This window comes from Portunus trituberculatus, chromosome 31 (assembly GCF_017591435.1).
Source record: "Portunus trituberculatus isolate SZX2019 chromosome 31, ASM1759143v1, whole genome shotgun sequence".
Classification (NCBI taxonomy): Eukaryota; Metazoa; Arthropoda; class Malacostraca; order Decapoda; family Portunidae; genus Portunus; species Portunus trituberculatus.
Genome location: NC_059285.1, coordinates 2,622,115 through 2,644,102, shown reverse-complemented (window position 1 = coordinate 2,644,102; position 21,988 = coordinate 2,622,115). Strand labels below are relative to the sequence as shown.

Below are 21,988 nucleotides of genomic sequence, written 5' to 3'. Positions count from 1 at the left end.
TTTTAACTTACCGGTTGCATCGTCAGGTATGTTAGAGGACGTGGAGGGCCCTTGCGTGGAGGACTGAGAAGAGACGGAGGGCTGGGAGGATGTGAAAGTAGAGGGACCTTGTGAAGAAGTGGAGGGGCCTTGGGTGGAGGAAGTGGAGGGACCCTGGGAATGTGTGGGGGAGGAAGAACCCACACTGCTCCCAGTGCTGCCCTGCTGTGGAGTTTGGTGCCTCCGTGGGGTAGCAAGATTTTGTCTCAGCAACGTCACCTGAGGAAAATGAAAAACTTTGTTACAATTCCATTAAAAACAAATGCTATGATGTGATACTGTAAATACATCAACCAAACTATGATCATCAGCAATTTAACACTATGTACTTGTATTACCCATTGTTTGTGTCAATATCCCAATTAATTCACAGCACGTCATGAGCACATGCACACACGCATGCACACACACACACACACACACGCACGCACGCACACACAGCTCTGAGCTTGTTCCGTAGGGTAACGTCTGGCTGTCTCGTCAGAGACTGCAGCAGATCAAACAGTGAAACACACATATAAATATATTATATGTAAATATATTTTATATATATATATATATATATATATATATATATATATATATATATATATATATATATATATATATATATATATATATATATATATATATATATATATATATATATATATATATATATATATATATATATATATATATATATATATATATATATATATATATATATATATATATATATATATATATATATATATATATATATATATATATATATATATATATATATATATATATATATATATATATATATATATATATATAAATTGAATGTACTGAATTATTGTGTTTTTACCTGTAAAGTTGGTAGGGGATTGGGTGGGCCATGGACAAAATTCAATTTAAGGTCAATGTGGCCAACTTGGACAGCTCCAGTTCCACTGGCCCCAGCCGGTAGCAGTAACTCAAACAGGTGTTCGTCCCAAGTGGAGCTGTAAAAGGGAATTTTGTAATACAACACCTATGCATATATTCATGTAGTGTACATATACATGATATTTTTTTTCAATTTGCTATCAGAATGTCAATCATTGTAAAGTCTCCACCTGTGATATATATTCATCAGAACCTTCCTCACCTGTCAGCCTCCAGACGCCAGGTGCGTGTGGTGTCCAGGTCATCCGGGTGTTGCTGCAGGTGTTGGGGGTTTCGCCTCTGCTTCTGGGCTTGTATGATCTCAGACCAACATGGTGGAACCGTTGCCACAAATCTGAAGGTGGATGGATGGTTTTGAAATTAGGCGCCGCAACATCAAAAGTTATATGGCGCCGCTATAATAATTTAAAATGACAAAATAGTTAAAAAAAAAAACCTAACTAAAAGTAGTTAAAAACAATACAATAGCTTAAAAAAATAAAAAATAAAAAAATAAATAAATAAAAATAAAATAAAATAAAACATTAAAATACATATAATAAAACAAGAATAAATTTCACAGCCTTGGGAGAAGGCTGGCTTCTCCCAAAAAACTAAAAATGTCATGACCTTGGGCCAGGCACTCTGGTCCAAGGACCTTTGAGATGTAATAGACACCGCTATCTCTACTGTGACAGCGGTAGAGGTAGTCGTAAGTCATTCAAACTGGGGCACTCGACAACCAGGTGCCGGACCGTAAGTGGCACCAGGCAGTCATCACAGTAAGGTTGAGGGTCCCTGGTCAACAGGTAACTTTGTGTAAAGTACGTGTGACCTATGCGCAGTCGCGCCAATATAGTCTGTGCACGGCGATCCCGGACATGGGTGTATGTCCACTGAGGGAGAGTGGAAGTATTGATCTCTCCCATTTTCGAGGTTGCAATCCCCGTTAGCCATCTCCTCTGCTAAATTGCTATAACTGCCACACGAATACAGTGAAATACTTCTCGAAACGGAACAGCTGCAGGAGATGGAGCGCGACTTGCTGCCTCTTTAGCGAGGCGGTCTGCGTGTTCATTCCCCGGAACACCAACGTGACCAGGGAACCAACAGAACCCAACACGATATCCTCTTCTGGTAAGTAGATATAGCCACTCTAGGGCTGATAAAACCAATGGGTTAAGGGAGATAGTGGAAGAGAGAGCAGTAAGAGCACTGCAACAGTCACTAAAAATTGTAAAAGACGAAACCGGGAGAGTAAAAATGATCTGTAAAGCTAGGACTACGGCAGACAGCTCCGCAGTAAAGACAGAGGCTACTGAAGGAAGGCTGCCAGACCGATAAAAAGAGGGGAAAACCACACTAAACCCAACGCATGTGTCGGATTTGGAACCATCAGTAAAACCGGGGATGTCATCAGAATGGATAAAAAAAGTGTTCTAAAAGTCGTGTGTGGGACAGAGCTGACAGAAAATCCTTCTTGCCATCCATGGCAGGAGGGCATAATGAAACAACCGGAAGCTGCCAATAACCAACTCGTGGGAGCCGGAAAGAGTAGATAGGAGTGGGGTCAATAGACAAATCCATCATGAGGTTTGCCACTCGAAGGCCAAAAGGTTTAAGGAGACTCAGTCAAGTGACATACGCCTGCGAATGCGAGTCCCACAATATTGACAGACAAGGGACAGAATCAGGAAGACGGTGGGTGCGAAACCAACATCGGAGCATCGAAGACTGGCGCCGGAGGTCGAGCGGCTAGAAACCAGCATCCACTAGAAGGCTAGGTATTGGAGATGTCCGAAATGCATCTGTAGCCAAGCGGACCCCAGCATGATGCACGGAGTCAAGCGTGCGTAGTCGTGCATCTGTTGTGGATGAGTAGATCTCACAGCCGCATTCCAGCTTGGGAAGTATAAGTGTACGGTGAAGAAGCAGCAACGTGTCCCTGTCCGCACCCCAAGAGATGTGACTTAAAACCCGAAGAAGGGATAATGCCTGCTGACAAGATGCCTTAAGAGAACGGAAATGGGGAACCCAGGTGAGACGGTTGTCAAATAAAAGGCCAAGATATCGAGTTGCCTCCATGCATGAGAGGCGTCTATTGGCGAGGTATAAATCAGGGTCTGGATGGACACCACGGTTGCGACAAAAAAGCATGGCTACGGTCTTCGAGGTGGAGAATCGAAAACCGTTCATGTTGGCCCAACTGGACACCCTATTGATCGCCAGTTGGAGCTTGCGCTCAATCAGTGACATCCTAGCAGCAGCAAAAGAAATACAGGCAACCCCCGTTTAACGAAGGGGTTACGTTCCTAAAAAACACTTCGTTAAGTGAAACTTCGTTAAGCGAACCGATTATAACAAGTTTAACCCCTGATTTGAACTTCCATTGAGAGTAAGCAAAGTGAGAGTGCATCATAATACAGTAAAAGGTTTAATGAAAGTAAAAATTATGAAGTTAAACATTTAGGTAGTTTAATTTAAGCCATTATAATGTACACTAATGTATGTATGTACGTAACTTTATAATGTTGATGATCTTAACTTTATGAAGGGAGGGAGAGTGAAACGGGAAATACTCTAACCGGCAACCTGTGAAATGTAAACAAAGTGCGCATCATGGTACTGCATACAAAACTTATGTACCACATTTCCACAAGGCTTTCCATTTTATCCATTGTAGTCACGAGTTCTGGTGGTTCTTTTAGCTTGCAAGGAAGATGAGGTCTCACTAGCCTTCTTAATAGAGTCTCTTGACTTGAAAATAGTAGACAGTAGATGGAGTCAAGCCATGGTGGGAAGCAATGTTATTAGTTTTCTGGCCTTTCTCTTGTCTGTGAATAATACCCAGCTTCACTTCAAGAGTAAGACACTTCCTGGTCTTCTTAGGAACGTTAGGCCACATTGCAGGGTGTTTTCGTGGTAAGTTGAACTAAGGAAGATGAGCTGCTGGTGACGCTGTTATGTTTTGACTGGGCAGTGAGTGGTGTGTGTGATCTTGATGCTACAGGTGACACAGAATTTCTTCTGAGTCAGGCCTTTGTATCGGCAGAGCCTGTGTTGTCCACGAGAGGCTTGATCTTGATCTTTATTCTACAGGTGTCTCAGGATTTCTCCTGAGGCAGGCCTTAGTACCAGCAGCTCCTGATGTATTCAAAAGCCTGTCAGCTTGCATGATACAGTGGGGCTTTCAAATTTGGAAAAATATTACCTGGATAAAACTTCGTTAAAGCGAGTTTGGTGTTCGTTAAACAAGCAGATGGTAGTAAAATGAAACCTTCGTTATAGCGAAATTTCGTTGTGTGAACCTTCGTTAAACGGGGGTTGCCTGTACATAAATCATCAACATATAAGGAGCTGTGAATGGCATCTGGGAGAGTATCAATAACACCATTTATGGTGACTGCAAATAATGTAACACTAAGAATACTTCCCTGTGGAACGCCATCATTTAGAGCAGTAGCCTCAGAGAGAACACTCCCCACTCGAACCCATAAAAGACGTCTGAATAAAAACTGCTGAATAAAACCAGGAAGGTGGCCACGAAGGCCAAAATTAGACAAGGACTGTAAAATGCTATGACACCAAGCCGTGTCGTAGGCCTTCTGCAGGTCAAAAAAGACTGTTACTTGATGGTGGTGATTAGCGAAGGCCTCACAAATAGAAGACTCTAGGGATAAAAGAGCATCAGTAGTAGACCTCATCTTTCAGAAGCCTTACTGTACCGATGACAGGTACTTCCCCCTCTCCAAGTACCACATGAGCCTTACATTTACCATTTTTTCTAACACTTTACAAATGCAGGATGTCAAAGATATAGGATGGTAGTTCGTAGCCTGAAGATTATCTTTCCCAGGCTTCGGAAATGGGAGAACCACTGCCACAGCCCAAGAAGATGGAAAGTCACCGGTATGCCAAATCATATTATAAAGATTTAATAAAAAGTTAAAAGCACTGTCAGACATGTGGCGCAAGAAGGCATAAGGAATATCATCTGGGCCAGGAGAAGAGTCATGACACTGGGACAAAGCAGTCTGCAACTCGGAGGCAGAGAAGGGAACATTATAAGACTCCTCCAGTGGAAGAAAATTTATGCCGAGAGATTCCATTCTCTGGCGGTGACGTGCGCCTGGGCTGCAGGATCCTTCCGGGAAACACTGGCAAAGTGCTCCACGAAGAGGTCGGCGACAGTCTTAGGGTCTGCCACCGTTCGCCCAGCAGACAACAAAACTGGTGGGGGAGGAGCAGAATACTTCCCAGCAATTCGGCGGACTTTGTTAAAGACATCCGTAAGAGGGGTGCGGGCATTAATGGAAGATACATAAGCTTTCCAAGAGGCTCTTTGTGCCTCTTTCAAAACGCGGCGGGCTCGAGCTCGGCAGCATCGAAAAGCATCCAGACACTGCGGGTCCCCACGGTGTCGCCGGAGACGAGAGAAAGCTGCCCATTTCTCTTTCACAGCGTTTGTGCATGCTGCGTTCCACCAAGGAACGGGACGCTTAGTAAAGCGACCTGACGTCCTAGGGATTGTCTGAAGCGCTGAATGTAAAAATCAGTAAAATAATCAACAGCCTCAGCACAAGTAGAAAAGTCAACCAACGGACGGATAAAAGAGCTAAGGTCTGTGAATCGAGGCCAATCTGCCTTGTCTAAAACCCAGCGTGGGGCCGGGACTGTGGCTCAGAGTTCACAGATTCCAATAAAATCGGAAAGTGGTCACTACCGTGTAAATCCGGTAGGACCCGCCAATTAAAATCAAGGAAAGAATTAGATGTAGAGAGAAAAGATCGATAGCTGTAAAAGTCCCAGTAGGACTGTGGAAATGTGTAACATCCCAGAATTTAAAACCTCCAATCCCTCATCCTCAATAAAAGAACCGATTAAAACCCCACGAGGATTACTAGCACCTTCATCCCACAATGGGTGACGGCCGTTAAAATCTCCCAACAAGAGGAAAGGCGGAGTCAGCTGACGCACCAGGCCGTCAAGCTCACCCCTGGAGACAGGAACCCGAGGAGGAGATATAAACTGCAAATAGTGTAGGATCGTCCCATAAAACCTTAACAGCAACCACCTGAAGGGAGAGTTGAGTTGCAAGGGACAACAGGTATGTCTTGACGGACTAGGATAGCTGTGCCACCGTGGTGGCCCTGGTCAGGAAAGGAGTGCTAAAAAGGCACGATAGCCAGGAGGACTAGAATAAGTACTATCACCTAGCATAGTCTCTTGTAGAGCTACACAGGCTGGAGAGAACTCCGACAGTAAAGCTCGGAGTTCCCCACGAGGCGCGAAGGCCTCTACAGTTCCACTGTAGAAGCTTGAAGATGACTATTTAGGTGCAGTGGACAGGCGAGCCCGTGACTCACCTGACTAGAAATAATCAACCGACGAGAAGACACCGGGAGTTGAGATGTGCCGGGTCGTTGGACCGCTGCCTTTCGGCCTACCGGTGAGTGATGCGAACCATCATCACTCCTACTGGTCATCGGAGGACGAGGTCAGGCTGGACTGCACTTTTGACACAGTGGGTCCACGAGGGACGGCTGTGACAATATCATCGGACGTCTCCATGCTAAGACCGTCCTCATCACAAGAAGCCCGATCTGAGACGGAGGGCGTCACAGAAGGCTGGACAGAAACTACTGGAGCTACCATTGCAGAGCGGTCCCTGGAGGACTCACGATCATGTGCACCGGGAGAAACCTTAGATTGTTTAGGCTGAGCTAAATCTATCGACTCCGCAGAGCCGCGGTGCCGTTTGGTCAGGCCCTTCAAGGGCTTAGGCGATACAGGTGGCAAATGGACATCTACTACATGGGTGACTTTGGTCAAGTCCGTATTATTCTCGTCACTTCTAAGAGATGACTCAACCGAGTCATCGGACAAAAGGGCAAACCTACTGGCCAAATGAACAGGACCACCCGCCCCAACAGAGCGAGAGGTAGCAAAAGTTGTCTTCGGTCCGGCAGACTCAGCTGAAGAGCGAGCTGCCAATGAAGCATAGGATGTCGCACCAGTACCATCCTTCTGGCGGTACAGGAGTTCGCGGCGGGCACTACCAAGGCTGATGAACTGACTGTTAGCAAGCTGTAAAATGTCCTGCTCCAGGCGATACCTGGGGCATTGCCTGGAACGTACCTGGTGAGCATCACGGCAATGGAAACAATAAGCAGCAGCATTGCAATGCTCCTCAGAGTGTGAATCTAGTGCAGAGCAATTACCACATCGAGAAGCTTCCTTACAGGAGCTTTTACCGTGACCGTACCCATAGCATGAGAAACACTGAAGAGGGCGAGAAACAAAACGCCTCACCCTAAGATTGATAGGACCGATATGAACACGGTCTGGGAGGGTGGAACCAAAGAAGGTGAGAAGGACCATGTTGGAGGAATTCCTCATCTTAGTCACCTTCTGGACTGAGTTAGGACACATAGCCAGTATTTCCTCTTCAGGAAATTCATAAAGATCCTGACTGTACACACAACCTTTACTATAATTAAAGGTGGGATGAGCCTTCATGGTCTCAAACATGCTGTCAGTAGGGCATGGGAGATGTTGTAACATCCTCGCCTGCGTAATATCTTAAGCTCGCACGAGCATCCCCTTCCCGTACTTCTTCAGATTCCCCTCAGGAATCGTGCCGATTTCTTTGGCAAGATACTGGGAGGCATGGATGAAATTTCCACGCCCATTTCTATAGTACGCCACAAACCAACGAGGATCTGGCGGACTTCAGGAACTGAATTCTCTGAATGGCGGTCAAAAAGATTTGGGATGTAGTCCGTGTCACTGTCTGAAATATTGCGAGAGTGTAGAAGTTCTGTCTTAAAGCCAGAGCCAGCAAGGGGTAGGGATGCTACATGTTCCACAGCCAAACGGGCTTCATCGCATGACAGAAACGTTACATAGCAGCGGTTAGATGGAAAGTCCTTATCATAAACAAGTCGAATGCGAACAACCGTGCCATACACCTTGAGAAGTGAGTGCAAGGCGTGATAAGAAAATGATGGATTAACATTTACCATCAAAGGGAATCAGCAAACCAGCAGAACAGGAGACTGCTGTGGGAGGCCCTTGTGGAGGAATCCTCCTCCTACTCAGACCTGAAGATGACGTCTCGTGGGCCAGGTCAGCCACCTCACGAGAACCTGATAGGTTTTTGTGTTTAACCATATGTATAAAGTTACACAAAAATTGGCTCCAGGGCAAGGGAAACCACCTACAGGGACTACAATGGGAGCAAGCGCTGGCTGCCGTGGACGGGATACCAAGTCCCCATGCAGACCAGTCGTTTTAAAAAAAGGCCCCACATGATACGAATGTTTGTCCACGACAGAGCTGAGACTCCCCCCCAAAGCATCCCAGCCTGGACACCCAACCATCCAGCACAGGACGGCCCCTATTGGGCGATCCCTCCAGCAGGTGGCTCCGCTGGTCCACTAGCAGCTTACGTAGGAACCATTTAGTCTGACCCCTCACTGGCGACCGTACTAGCATGGGTAGCCCTCTCCCCCTCGAAAGGGTAGAGCAGGGGCATAAGCCCGCTCTAGCCTAGCTCGCCAGGTCACAGGGGCACGCAAGCCCCCCCACCACAACAAGACAGTTCCCATCTGGGGGGGCCACAAATCTGAAATCAACACCACAAGGTCAGAAGTAATACCAACAAGTATCCCATTCCTAGTCACATATTTTGTTATGACATGAGCTATAGAAGTGATTGAAAAACTTCACACCTCACTGCTCACACACCAATCCTGTAAGATACCACTCCTTATTTTCTCTCTCTTAATATCCACCCCATAATTACTTTTCCCCCTTTTGTTTTCAGTTTTTCATAGTAATCATAATAAAAAGGTTAAATAGAACTCACTTGGGACAGCCAGTCTGGAACTGTGTGAGTAGGAGACACTTGTCCAGCACCTCTTCAGTCACACCTTGGCTCACCAAGAGTTCTCCAGCTGCAAGAAACATCTCAAGTCTCACTGATCATGGAATGGAAGAAACTAAAGTTCACATAGGTTCCATGCAAGTTTACTTGTCCAGATTGACTTACGATCTTTAACCCTTACCTTCTGGGTGGTTTAATTATTTTCTATCTCCAAATTCCATGGAAAAATAGTAAACTTAGAAAATGTTAGAAGACAGTTTAAATTATAAAAAATCTATTTGTCTTTGTAATTCTGAATAAAATGACATACTTTCCAGCTTGGTATGACTTGTGAGTCTAAAGTTATCACCTTATCAAAAATTCCTCCCCTGGCCGTGGTGTAACCTGTCAAGTGGAAATAACCCCAGAATCCAATAACACTGCACAAATTCTCTCTCTCTCTCTCTCTCTCTTATACAGACACAAGATAGCTTGCATTTTATTATATTCAGAGAGCAATGAAAAAATTACAAATGAGAAAAAAAATAATAGCTAGTACTTTTTCCGAGTCCTCATTACATGTCTTCACTTTCTTCACTTTCTATACAATCACTGTCTTCACTATCTTCAAACTCAGAGCCACTCCCACATGACATGGATATATCACAATCCATGTTGTGACTTCTGAGATGTTCCCCTAACCCTGCAGAGGGAATTTTCCACATGGTGTGCTGCAGGGTTGCCAGATATTGCCTCCAGGATGGAAAAAAGGTTCCAGAGACATATTTAACCATAGCCAGTGGCAACTCAGTGGCTGATAAAAATTACTGGACACTTATGTTCACCTCCTGACTTGAGTAGGTGTGAAGGCAACGCAAATGTGTGGTGGGAAAAATCATAATTACTTGAACAATCACCGGCTCATTAGACATAGCAATACAATCGTTCATAAATGATTAACCAGAAGGTAAGGCTTAAAGAGGAGTGACAAATACAAAAGAAAATCTAACTACTACCAAGACAGATAGTATGCCAAGACTGACTGACTCACGTTGCAGATCAGGTTCGCGAGTGAGGGCAGGGGTGGAGGCCGAGGAGGTTGAGGCCGGCGTTGAGGTTGTTGCACCAGGATCACTCTCCTTCCCCAGGTCAGCTTCACGATGGACCTGGACTAGACTGACTCGGCCATCATCACAGCTAACACACAGCCTCTCCAAACCTTCGTAGAGAGAATGAAGGGTACGATATGATTAGCATAAAACCATAAAAAGAACCACAAACTTGAGCTGTTTTGGACTGCTGCTAAGAGTGTACTGAAAGGAGTATGGTAAGACAAAAATAATGCAGCTAAGAAATATTTGCACAGTTAGACAGAAGACAATTACAGGAAATTACGGAACAACACAAATAAAGCCAAAATTCATCATACTACAATTCAGTGCAAACACTCACTGTTACAATAAACTAAATTGTTGAAAGGTCGGCCAGCAGGTGGTGACACATGGTGGAAGAATTCAAGGGTTGCCAAGGAGAGGAGGCGCAGGGAGCCATCCATGGTGATGCAAGCTCCTACACCGCCACACAACCCTCCTTCACACTCTCCAAACTGGATAAAATATAAATGTCATGGATGAACACGATCAAAACAGAAGAATAATGATAACATATTCACCATAAAAGGTGTCAAACTTATATATGTTGGAAGCACTTTCTTTACAAAGTTTTTCAAGGAAAAAAATTCAAGGGATGACATGCACTCAATGAAATTATAATTGTTGAAAATTTTAATCAAATTCTAGATATGGATGACACCCAAGACCAGTCAAGAGGAGAACATTTCACAATCTCACCTCAGGTGGTAGTAACAGCAGTTTTAGGGGCACAAGTTCCCATGAAGTAAGTAGCTTAGTGGTGACCGGCTCTTCCTGGAGAACCACCACCTCCCCACCGCCACACACCCGATACACCATCACAGCTCCGGCCACCCCACCAGACACCATCCCTTCTGGCCCATCGCTGCGGCCAAGAGACACCACTAAGTACTCTCCACAGGGTGTGGGAGCCAGCTGCAGCACAGACAGCCGCAGCTTGAGAGAGTCCAGGCGGTGAGGCAGTGGTAGGCACTGGATGCATTTAGGTTCCTTTTTCAGTTCTGTCTTGGTAGGTGGTTCAGGCATTGTCTGACTTTCTTTGGCCTTACTCTTTGCCAAGGAAGCTGGGCCAGCTTGAGTGGTGCCTTTGTTTTTGACAAACATATTGGGTGGGGAGAAAAACATCTCTATATCATTGTGCAATAACAGCGGTGGGTCAGACCACAGTTTTGTCTTGGAGTGAGAAATATTATTGGTCTGGTTGAAGGAGCCAACCTTAACAGTTGATTTTTTGTATGGGCCATGGCCTCCTCCTTTAGCTACTATTCTGTTGCTAGTTGCAGGTCTCTGGACTAAAACATTCAGGTCATACACTAACAGGTATGGCACAAAAATCTGCTGGGCAAGAGTGGCGGCACTACCTGATATCCCACCAGAGTCACTTGGTGGAGCGGACCCATATTCTGGTGGGGGTCGGTCAGGATCTCCATCCTCTCCTGCTGAAGAATCTCTTCTGGATGAGTCCAGTTTCATAATGTCTAGACTCTGAGCCGGGCGCTGTCCAGCCTGGTTCACATCATTAAGAGTTTGTACATCACAAGGATCAGCACGCTCACTCCCACATGTCCCAAAGAGTTCATAGCGGCGCAAGCCAGCACCAACCACCAGGCATGACCGAGCAGCTGATGCCTGGCCCACAGCTGCCCCCTTCAGGCGCTGGGACACTTCACTAGGGTCAGCAAGTACACACAGTGATGAGACGCGCACATCATGAGATGGCCGAGGGTGTACAAATAGCTCATCTGTGGGATAAATTGGGTACCATCATAAAGAGTCACCAACACTCACTCATATACACAATCATAGAAATAGTGACATACCAGCTGAAATATACTACACAGAAGGCATCACTTACAATGCATATATATATATATATATATATATATATATATATATATATATACACAACTGTATACATAAATCTGTAAAAAATTAATGATATACAAAATGCTGGTCAAAAGGCCTTGGCTTTAAATGGGGTGCCATTTCTCTTGCATTAACACTTCTTTAAATTGTAGCATATAAAGCATAAGATGTTTAAAATGTTTTAAATACATATATCTGCTTCACCAAAAAAGGAGGAATTACATTTCTAATGAGATGTGGGGATTGTATTACTGTGCTCATCAAGGACTTCAAGCATATGTAGTGACTTAAAGATGAGCAATCTATGTAATGACAGAAAACAGTATCAGCGCAACTTACCCACAACTATGTCATCTAGGGGCAACTCCACCACCTGTGAGGATGGCGGTGGTGGTGGTGGTGGGGGTGGGGTTGACACTTGGGGACCAGATGGAATAGCTTCAGCTGGTGTGTGAACGGCTGCTGAGTCAGTGTCTGCAGCCAAGCCAGATGAAGAAACCTCGGCATCAGCGAGAGATGCTTGAGGTAAGGGTTCAGGGTTAGTGCCTCCTGCTGCTGCTGCTGCCACTTTTTGCTCTTCAGCAGCAGGCCATGCCCATGCCTCACACGGAGCTGGGGGCTGCAGTGGCATGTCTGTGTAGCCCACGGTGTCTGAGAAGTGCTTGTCCAGAATAGTGGAGTCCGATGGGTCAATGGAGAAACTAACTTCCTTCTGCAAGCCACAAGGTAATAAGTAAAGAGCACATCAAAGACATTAACACAAAAATGCAAGAATCAATTATTTTCTTAATTCATCGAAATGAATTAGAAAAGAGGATATGCAATTAAATCATTAAAAGATCTATGTTATAACTCAATAAACTTAATGAAGAATATCATGCAAGGACAAGAGAGATGGGTGGACTAAGAACTGAGAGCAAGATACAAGTACAATTGTATGGGATATTTTTTTCTTCTATGGATTATTGTGACTTTATGGACAAATGTGAATATCATGTTTCTGATATAGAGACACACCTTGAGCTGTTTGGACACATTCCACACCACAATGCTGCCATGACGTGTGGCTGAGGCAATGAACTGGTGGCTGTTGGTGTTGCTAAGGAAGGCCACTTCTTCAGCACGCTCTGAATGGGTGAGGGCCGGGCTGGTTGCATAGGTGACCGACAGTGGCACATTGTTAGTGTACTCCCCCTTCACAAACGGACAGTTGGGAGAATGTCGCTCGTGCTCTGACCTGAGGAAGGAATATTTCTTGTGATAAGCATAAAAATGTTATCCTTTATGGGACAGCAATAGGGAGAAAAGAAAAAAATACATACATGGCAATAACAGTAATTTGCCAATTCAATCTTGTCTTTAATTCCTCCAAGACAGGTATATGTAGATACATCTAAAGTTAAAACAGATATTCTTTTTTGGGGAACTTTTTTGGCAATGAACCACATCTTTCCTAAGTTCACCACTTCTCAACAAAAAACTATTTCAGACATCTAAGATTCCAGCTTCTTGATCAGTGTGCAATAAGATAGAGTACATTGCAGCCTCAAGGTGTGGGTCAGTAATCCTCATTGATGCTGTCCCAGCCATGTCCTGCATAAACTACCCAAAGCCCCAAATTTCTGCAGCATGAATATCACCAACACAAATATTTTCCTTATAAAAATTCCATATTACCTAATATTTCACAATAGAAATGCTACCTGGTTAAGTTAACCTTATACAATCTATAAGCAATGGTTGGTGAAATAAGAATAAATAGTGTCAATAATGCATAAAAACATGTATGTATACTGGTAGCCACTGGTTTGTGAGAGGTGATGTTGGTGCCCCTGCCTGCCAACAATGGCTCATTCCATTGCCACAATACTGGGTACAGTTAATAAAGACTTATAGTTACAGTTTTTTGTAAGTCACTGCACACTTATCTAATAAGTTCAACTTACATGCATGCTATTCATATTACTTGTAATTTCACTTACACAAAGATGGATTACTGATAATGCAGTCTAGTACTACTAAGTCCTGTAGAAAAGAAGCCAGACAAGTCAAGCGCAATGTATGAAGTGATTGCACAAGATGAGCTTTGGTTAGTCTTGTATACACATATGAAAGCCAGTAACCTCAATTGCATGACACATCAAATAAATTGAGCAGCAGAAGAGAGCCCATTTTATTTAATCAGTATAACTCTCACTTTTCCATCTTCCTCAGTATTTTAAACACACTGCTCTTTCACTTTATAGAAGATACTAATACATAGTAGTAATTTATGGATTAATTTCATTCTAAAGCCTTGTCAGACAAGACACTTTGCTGGATTAGCAGGGATCATTCATTTATCAGACAAATCTTTGATTTGTTACATAATAATACGTTTTTTCTTTTTTTTTTTCAAATACCAGAAACCATAATTTCAAAAATATCTTTTTGTGTGAGAAAGAACTTTTCTCATCTATACATTGCCTCCTTCCTTCATCCAAGGCAGCAGCTTTCTACTTGTTGTAACAGTTCATGGACAGTAGTGAAATGCATTAGCAGACATGTTGTACTCCCTTTTGTACTTAGTTTTTTTTTTTAATATTATTTCATGTGATCTAGGAGGCAGTCTGCAGATCAAAGGACTTCAGACCAGGGGGAATCTTTGTCATGGGTGTACTTGTGAAAGTATGCAAGTGTTGCAAACTTATCATTGGCCTTTCCTATTTTATCTCTGACCAGTCCTTTCATGTCTCATTAACAAAAGAGGGCAGCTGCCGCCAGTCATCCAAAGACATATAACCTCTCACTTTTCATATCATTCAACACAAACAACATATACAAACTCAGTCTTAGGTTATTTAATTTATTTTATTTTTTTTTCCAATTATGAACTTGGGACACACACACACACACACACCATAGAGTTTCCTAGGGAACAGAACCAAACTAAAAATGTTGTGTCATATCACACTCAAAGTGACATGATGCCCTGCTACCACCTCTGAAATACCAGCAGTCTTAGATTTTATTTCAATTTTCTGGAAAATAAGCTCAGTTTCTCTAAGCCTTAAATTGTTTTCTTAATTCTTTTTCTTGTCTTTTTTATTTTTTTGCCTTGGCTGGTACCATCCCTAAAAAGGAGTCCATCTCCTTTAAAAGCAGGGATGCATGAATAATTTGGCCTTTCCACTTAAAATTCTTCTATACATATATTTCAGAAGGCAATAATTAAGCAGCTTTTCTTAGTCTACATTGTAATTTTCTTCTCATTTATATGGAAGTTCTAAAGTTGCTAGGTGTGGTGGACACTTAAAAAGTGCAAAAGAGAGAAGTAAACTTCTGAGGTGCACCGTGCCAGTGTCTGTATGCTGCACATAACTACAACTACAACTGACTTGGCAGCCAAGAAAGCAAATGTGTCAGCGTAATTTTTCACCATATTACATACAATGTCACCTCTGTATGCGTGCCGTGCTAATTCGCTCGCGTGGGTGTCTCGTGCAGGAAGTAAGTGGAGAGGCCACAGCAGTACGGCAATGAAGTGGATGAGTTGGAATCACTTGACATTGTTCCTGTCTGGACAAGAGAAAGTGGATGACTGCACATGTCAGCCTGTAGTTGTCTCAATACTTTGTCTCTCCAGACAATCTGGTCATTGTATTGACACTTGCAACAGGAACACGCAATCCTGGAACCTGTCAGACTAGTGGTACTTGCCATCATGCCATAATGTGGAGGATGAAATAAATTCCAAGAATATCACAGATGTCACTGATGCCTGTCAGTGTACTGATGGACACAAACAATGCAAGCAATGTGAGCATTTACCAGGATGTCTGGGTCCACCCTCTTGTTACCATGCACATAAATCAGAGCCTGTTGCTTTCAAATTACAAAATCCAAAATCCATATAATGGATATTTCATGAATTCAAGAGTAACTGTCAATCCATAATAGTGTTGTTCAGCCACCTCTGTGAGAAGACATTAATCCATTGTTCTCTACTTTCAACTTTGCTTCTTGTGTCTATCATCTTTCATAAACTTAAGAAATCTTTCCCTTTCCTCCTCACTCTCATTCTATGACATAAAAAAAAAAAAAATATATCCTCTGATCAAATATTTTCACCTTTAACCAAATCAACCTTACATATACCTTGATTTTCCAGCCATAAGCTGACACCCACAACTGAGTAAAGCACTACCTTTTTAAACATTTATATATATATATATATATATATATATATATATATATATATATATATATATATATATATATATATATATATATATTACCATTCCACTGAGTTAGCACATAACACTTCACTTGAAGTCACTTAAGAGTCAGTGTCGTACTTGTAAAGTTTCTGATTTTAGCCATGGCTTTCTTCCTTTTTCACATTACTAGTAAGCATATGGCATAAAAATTTGGACATGCTTTATGCACAAAGTCATTGAAGGTATTAACTTAGAGGAAACAAGGAGAAAATAGTGAGATTAGCAAGCAGGTCAAGAAAGTGTTGAGCAGTGACCTACTCACCATGGTTCATCTGTTGGCTCCCAGTACACCAAACACACGCTGCAGATGAAGCACATGGCCCGGTCATCATCAGCAGCAATGGGTTGGTGGAAGAAGCCAGCTTGAGCCATTTGTTCAGGCAAAGCCCATCTGGAATTATCAAAATTGTGTATCATAACACTCATCACCTCCATGAGAAGGAAAGCTGTAACAAGACCCATATAAATATACATGTGTGGTTTTATATAAATGCAATACATAATTCTCAAAGATTAAAGACATTTCCATGAATTCTATGCAAGATATACTAATAAACACATTTATATTAACTAGTTTAAATCCATAATCTTACTTGTAATTCATATGTGGCCACTTTATGAATGTAGCAAGTCTGGCAGCCTCACTACACATGGCCTCCCTGTCAGGGGGACCAGCACCAGGAGGTCCTTGCCCTGTGTCAGGGGTTGGAGGAGGTAAGAGGTGGCCCAGACGTTGGATAAGGGCTGACGCAATGGACAGGGCTGGTATGTAGCGTGACACTCTCTTAAGTTCAATGACAAGGCCAAGGCACACACTTCGAAGCACACCTAGGGGCAGCTCTAGCCTGAGGGTGCTCCACTGAAAGAGTAAAATAAGTTATACTGATATTCTATCTCTCTCTCTCTTCTTTCCTCTCTAGTGTACACACACACACACACACACACACACACACTCATCAAATTATTAATTCATTGCCTAGTACACACTACAGCTTAGTGATACACTGCATTAATTATCACACTCATTTACTTATGAAGGGTTCAAACTGTCACCTTGCCATCAACAGTATGAGTTTGTCTCTTTTCATATAATAGTCAAACCTAATCTTGCAGTAATTATCATTGAGTGTATGTATGGCAAGGAACTCAGTTTGAATCCTGGGCTGGGAAAGGACAATTTAAGCTTGGCCTCAATTTGCACTGCATGTCTCATGATCTAATATCTCAGGCCATCATGAAATGATACCTGCGTTTATCGTCTTTCACTATGAGAGAACCTTTTGTCTTGCAGTGAACCCAAATACCAGACAAATAATGATTATGACAGAAACTAGTATAAATTTAATGCCAACAATTTAGGTTTACATTGTCATTTAGGAGTAAAAGGCCAAAGATGCTACCATTCAAAAGGTGTGTGTGTGTGTGTGTGTGTGTGTGTGTGTGTGTGTGTGTGTGTGTGTGTGTGTGTGTGTGTGTGTGTGTGTGTGTGTGTGTGTGCACATGTAAATTAGTCTAAGCTATACCACAGACAACAGTACAGAGATAAGACATTTAACCACAACATAAAAAAGAAATCAATGTAAAATTATCACAGGTGGTGAATTGCTTAACATCCTTGTGTCATCTTAAATCATTTATCTCCATTTTGAAAATCATTATACATGCATATGTGGGCCTCATTCATCAACTGGCTTCCTTCAAGCACAGAAACACATGAAAAAAAAAATAAATAAAGTAAGGTTTAATTAATTCTATAGTATAAACTGTTTTCTTATTCCACTCAATGCCAAGATGAAGTTAAGGTAAAAATTAATATTATATCTCATCCTCTTGGTATTGGCTAACATCAATCTATATTAAAAACAGATTCCATTATGTTGTATTACCTTGGCCAATTTAGGATTGGTACGGGACTGTGCCTGATGAGCTGCAATGCCCTGCGCCAGCACTTCTCTCACTTCAGCTGCATGCTCCAGGTTGCTCATCTCCCCAAAGGCTAAGGTATGTTGCAGCTGGATACCCTGTAGATAATCAAAATTCTACTAACACACACAAACTTAACAACTGATTTGTTTTATCTGAGGTAATAGCATCTATTTATCTGTTATCAATTCCATTTTGTAATCTTAATCCATTCTCCTTTACTATGTAAAAATAAAATTATCAAACATTCCCTTTTATCATCCTTTTAATATAATCATATTTCTATTCAGCTGAGTTCACCTGTTCTAATGAACACTTGCTAATCTGTACCTTCAACCTTCAAGGCCAGCCTTACCTCTGACAGTAGCATCTCCACTGTGACAGTCTCTTCTGGGGCAGACACAGGACCCTGGAGGACAGTGGCGAGCAGAAGCACACCATGATGGTCTCGGCGCATGCCCACTGTTCGGCCACCGCATACCACCACACTTTTGCTTTCTCCATGATACACACACACCACCCCGCCACGCATACAGCCATCTCCTGCAATGTTATCATGTCAAATATTTGTATATAACATAAAAGTACTATACAAAGAAAATTTGGATAGCACATCAAAGGAAATAATCTAAATTGCAGAGCAAAAGATGCATTTTTCCAGTAAAAAGAAGAAAAAAACTTTTATCTTCTGTGACCATACCATTGAATAAGAAAGAGGTTGGGCACAGAATGCTGGTGATTTATGGCTGAGGAGGTCTGTGGTGATATGTATTGAGTATTGGTCCACTGAGCACAAAAACTAATACTGATAACATTCTAAGAAATATATAGCACTTAAAAGAAGCTGATGCTAATGTGGAGGTATTAGTGAGAAAAATAAATAAATAAATGAAAATTAATAAATAAAAATATAAAATATAAATAAATAAATAAAAAAGGGGGACCATATGTTATACACTGACAAAACAGTACCTGAACAGTACCTTATTCTTCCCTATATTGTGATAATCAAGCTGGTAAACATAGGCGGACATTATTGTAATAAATTATAGTGATAAAGATACCAGATTATCAGTTATCCGATAATTCTTCTTCTTGATTCACCACTAATGACAATGTTTTTGGTGTTCCAAACTAGCTGATCATTTTAGTTTTTGGAACATAAGCATATTGAAATTCTTAACTTTCAAAATTGAGTGTAGTAATTCTACTTACAATGGTGCTTTTCATTAGGGAAGAGACGGGAGACCCATTGAATTTGAAGTTTTCCGTAAGTTTTTTCTACGTTTTCAACAAAAAGATAAAAAGAGAGATTTAAATTTAACAATCTTTTTTTTTTTTACATGAAATATATCAATAATGCTAATATTGTAATCTTGAATTTACTGAGTTATTGGTTATAGGGTAATAAATTTATCACCATTTATTGATATCAGTTTTTGTTGATAAGATTATCATTATCAACTTTAATGGTTATCATGATTATTTCCTTTCGCTATCACATCCAGCTATGGTAAACAAGTTGTGTGTTTGTAAAGAAATGCAACTAAGAAATTTTGTAATAAACTGTCATGCACTGGCCAAACCTAATCACATAGATCACTGTCTAATCAAATCTCTGGTGCTTAGCCATCATTCTCAAAGCAAACCAATGTGTACCATACCTTTTTCTGTGCAGTAAACACTAAATCACTTTTATAACAAGCTATAAGATTCTAGGATCTATCTCTATTATTTGTGGGAAAAGAAATAAAAATAAGATAAAAAGCAGAAACTTCACATCTTAATAGTAATGAAAAAATTGGCTGAACTTGGTACTGTAAAATACCTACATTTAAACTAAGATAAATGTCATGGATAATAAAATATTCAGTTACCAAAATAAAACACAATAATGAGGAAACATATAAATTCATGGGAAATCATGCAAAAGAATAAGAACACTGGTTCCTGTAAATCACTAGACTCGCTGGGAAGAGAGAAGCACCAAATTTATGACAAGAAACATTACCAACCAGAAAATGCAATACCACAAAGACACAATAAAGATAGTAAACAACATCCACTCAGCCTCTGCATGAGTTTGTGGACTTAGATTCAGAGTAGCGACACTAACAAGGAGATTTCAAATATTATTCTGCCATAATACCTACTGGTTTCTGTAAACTATTTCCCCTAGCTATACATTTTCAAAACTCTGCACCAATATACTTTCCATAAGACTACATATTGTGTAAAACAGTAATCCCTTTTAAATCAAAAGAAACAATTTTGTAAAGAGTTTTCCAAATGGGTAAAAAGATAAAAATTATATTTACTGGATAATATTTTCCTATGTATAAGTGCATGCAAAGCACACCAAAGATAACGTACAACAGATGGCAACTGTTAGTGAAAACACCTCTTATCTCTCCATGCACCTAAGCCTTGAAAGCAACAAATCTTCACTGATGGTTGCCATCTGAATATCATAACGGTATTTCACTTGAGTCACTTAAACTGACAAGACTACAACCTTCTCGTAAATAACATCACACAATATTGTTATAGAAATTATTAACATCAGTTTGGTTACATATGACAATTGTATGATTTATTTAAAAAATGATGCAACAACTAATAACATTTGTAATAAATTACGCAATGTCACTTACCCACTCTCCCCCCAAAAAATAAATACATAAAGAAACAAAGAAATAAAGAAACCCAACAATCAGAGCAAGACAAGTGAACCATTTTACTGCATTTGACCCAGTCTGTCCACACTGCCAAGTCCTCAACAATTACTACTTAACAAATGTTACACTATACTTCTGAGGACATGCACCAATAACCTCTACTATCTGAACCAAAAGTAAACAACAGTGACAGAAAAACGCATTTCAACCTCAGATACGTATTTTCCCCACTCGTTGAAGGAGAAACATGACAGGTTGACAGACAGACACACAATTTCCTGGGTTGTACATACAAAACCACACAAACCTGACAAAGCCCATCTCCGTGTATCTTCTCCTATGACACGCAGACCTAAACCCCACGGCACCCATCTAGCGTGATAAAAGGGTGCCACCAGTGAAGGGCAAGGCTGATAATAGTTAAACAGGTAATGGTAGCGAGATTAAACTGATAGAGGATTGTATGGAAGCCAGTGAGAAGTAGGCGTTTCCTGCGTCCCATCCCTTACCCATACCACCCCCTCCCTTCCCGCAAGTTTCTCCCTATCACCCTGATCAGGCACAGCATTACAGTGATATCTTACCATGAACAGGGACGTCTGAGAGCTTGAGGCAAGAGTGAGGGTCGAACACGCGCACTCGGCCCTCTCTTGTGGTCACTAAGAAGACGTTGAGCGCCTGGTGGAAGCTCAAGCTCTCTATACTGTCTCCCAGCTCAATAGTCCCGTCCTCCTCCACGTTCAGGCTGGACAGGGACATCTTCCACCGCTCATGTAGTGGGTGGTGGCTCTGTGGTGTGGTCGTTGGTGGTGGTAGTGGTCGTGTTCTGTCACCACCGTGTTATAAGGGGAGGAGGGAGTGCTGCGGCGATGCTCAGCTTGTGGTGGAACAGCTGTGTTTGCTGGAACCTCTTTCTTGTGCACTCCAACACCACCTGTCCCGATCGCTTCGCCTCCTCGGTTCCTCCTACTCTTTCTGTGGCTCGCTCTCGAAAATAACTCTCCTCGCTGCTGCTGCAAGGCTGTCTGTGTGTATGTGTGTGTGAGTGTGTCTGTGTGATTTCTTTCCTTCTTCGGAAGGTTGCACCACCATCACCCTACTGCCTGCTCGTATTTTTTTCTTCCTTTTTTCCGTCTTTTTATCTATTTATTTATTTGTTTGCTTCTCCCTCCTCGTAAAGTACGTGTTTTCAGTTTGGTGCCACCTGTGTAATGGTTTATAGCTAAAAAAGTGAATTATGATTGAGGTTGGGGGGGGATGGAAGAATTGCATTCAGTCGTCACAACACAACAGTGGCGCGATGCAGTTATC

At 41.9% G+C, this 21,988-nt stretch overlaps 1 protein-coding gene across 5 annotated transcripts in view; it reads right to left on the bottom strand.

The window, feature by feature from the left end:
- LOC123511664 (baculoviral IAP repeat-containing protein 6-like) overlaps nt 1–21,697 on the bottom strand; it is a 68,912-nt gene extending 47,215 nt beyond the window's left edge. For 4 of the 5 annotated variants that reach the window (XM_045267714.1, XM_045267715.1, XM_045267716.1 and 1 more), the window contains exons 1-14: nt 21,262–21,697; nt 18,355–18,542; nt 17,963–18,097; nt 16,670–16,935; nt 16,339–16,467; nt 12,835–13,054; nt 12,157–12,529; nt 10,651–11,693; nt 10,253–10,406; nt 9,852–10,019; nt 8,804–8,891; nt 1,157–1,288; nt 875–1,010; nt 12–258 (exon numbers count right to left, since the gene is read on the bottom strand). In XM_045267714.1, coding sequence (XP_045123649.1) covers nt 12–258; nt 875–1,010; nt 1,157–1,288; nt 8,804–8,891; nt 9,852–10,019; nt 10,253–10,406; nt 10,651–11,693; nt 12,157–12,529; nt 12,835–13,054; nt 16,339–16,467; nt 16,670–16,935; nt 17,963–18,097; nt 18,355–18,542; nt 21,262–21,436 — 3,454 coding nt within the window. In that variant the 5' untranslated portion in view covers nt 21,437–21,697. The remainder of the gene's footprint in view (nt 1–11; nt 259–874; nt 1,011–1,156; nt 1,289–8,803; nt 8,892–9,851; nt 10,020–10,252; nt 10,407–10,650; nt 11,694–12,156; nt 12,530–12,834; nt 13,055–16,338; nt 16,468–16,669; nt 16,936–17,962; nt 18,098–18,354; nt 18,543–21,261) is intronic. The other variant, XM_045267718.1, reaches the window with a different exon arrangement.
- Nucleotides 21,698–21,988: the final 291 nt, after the last annotated feature.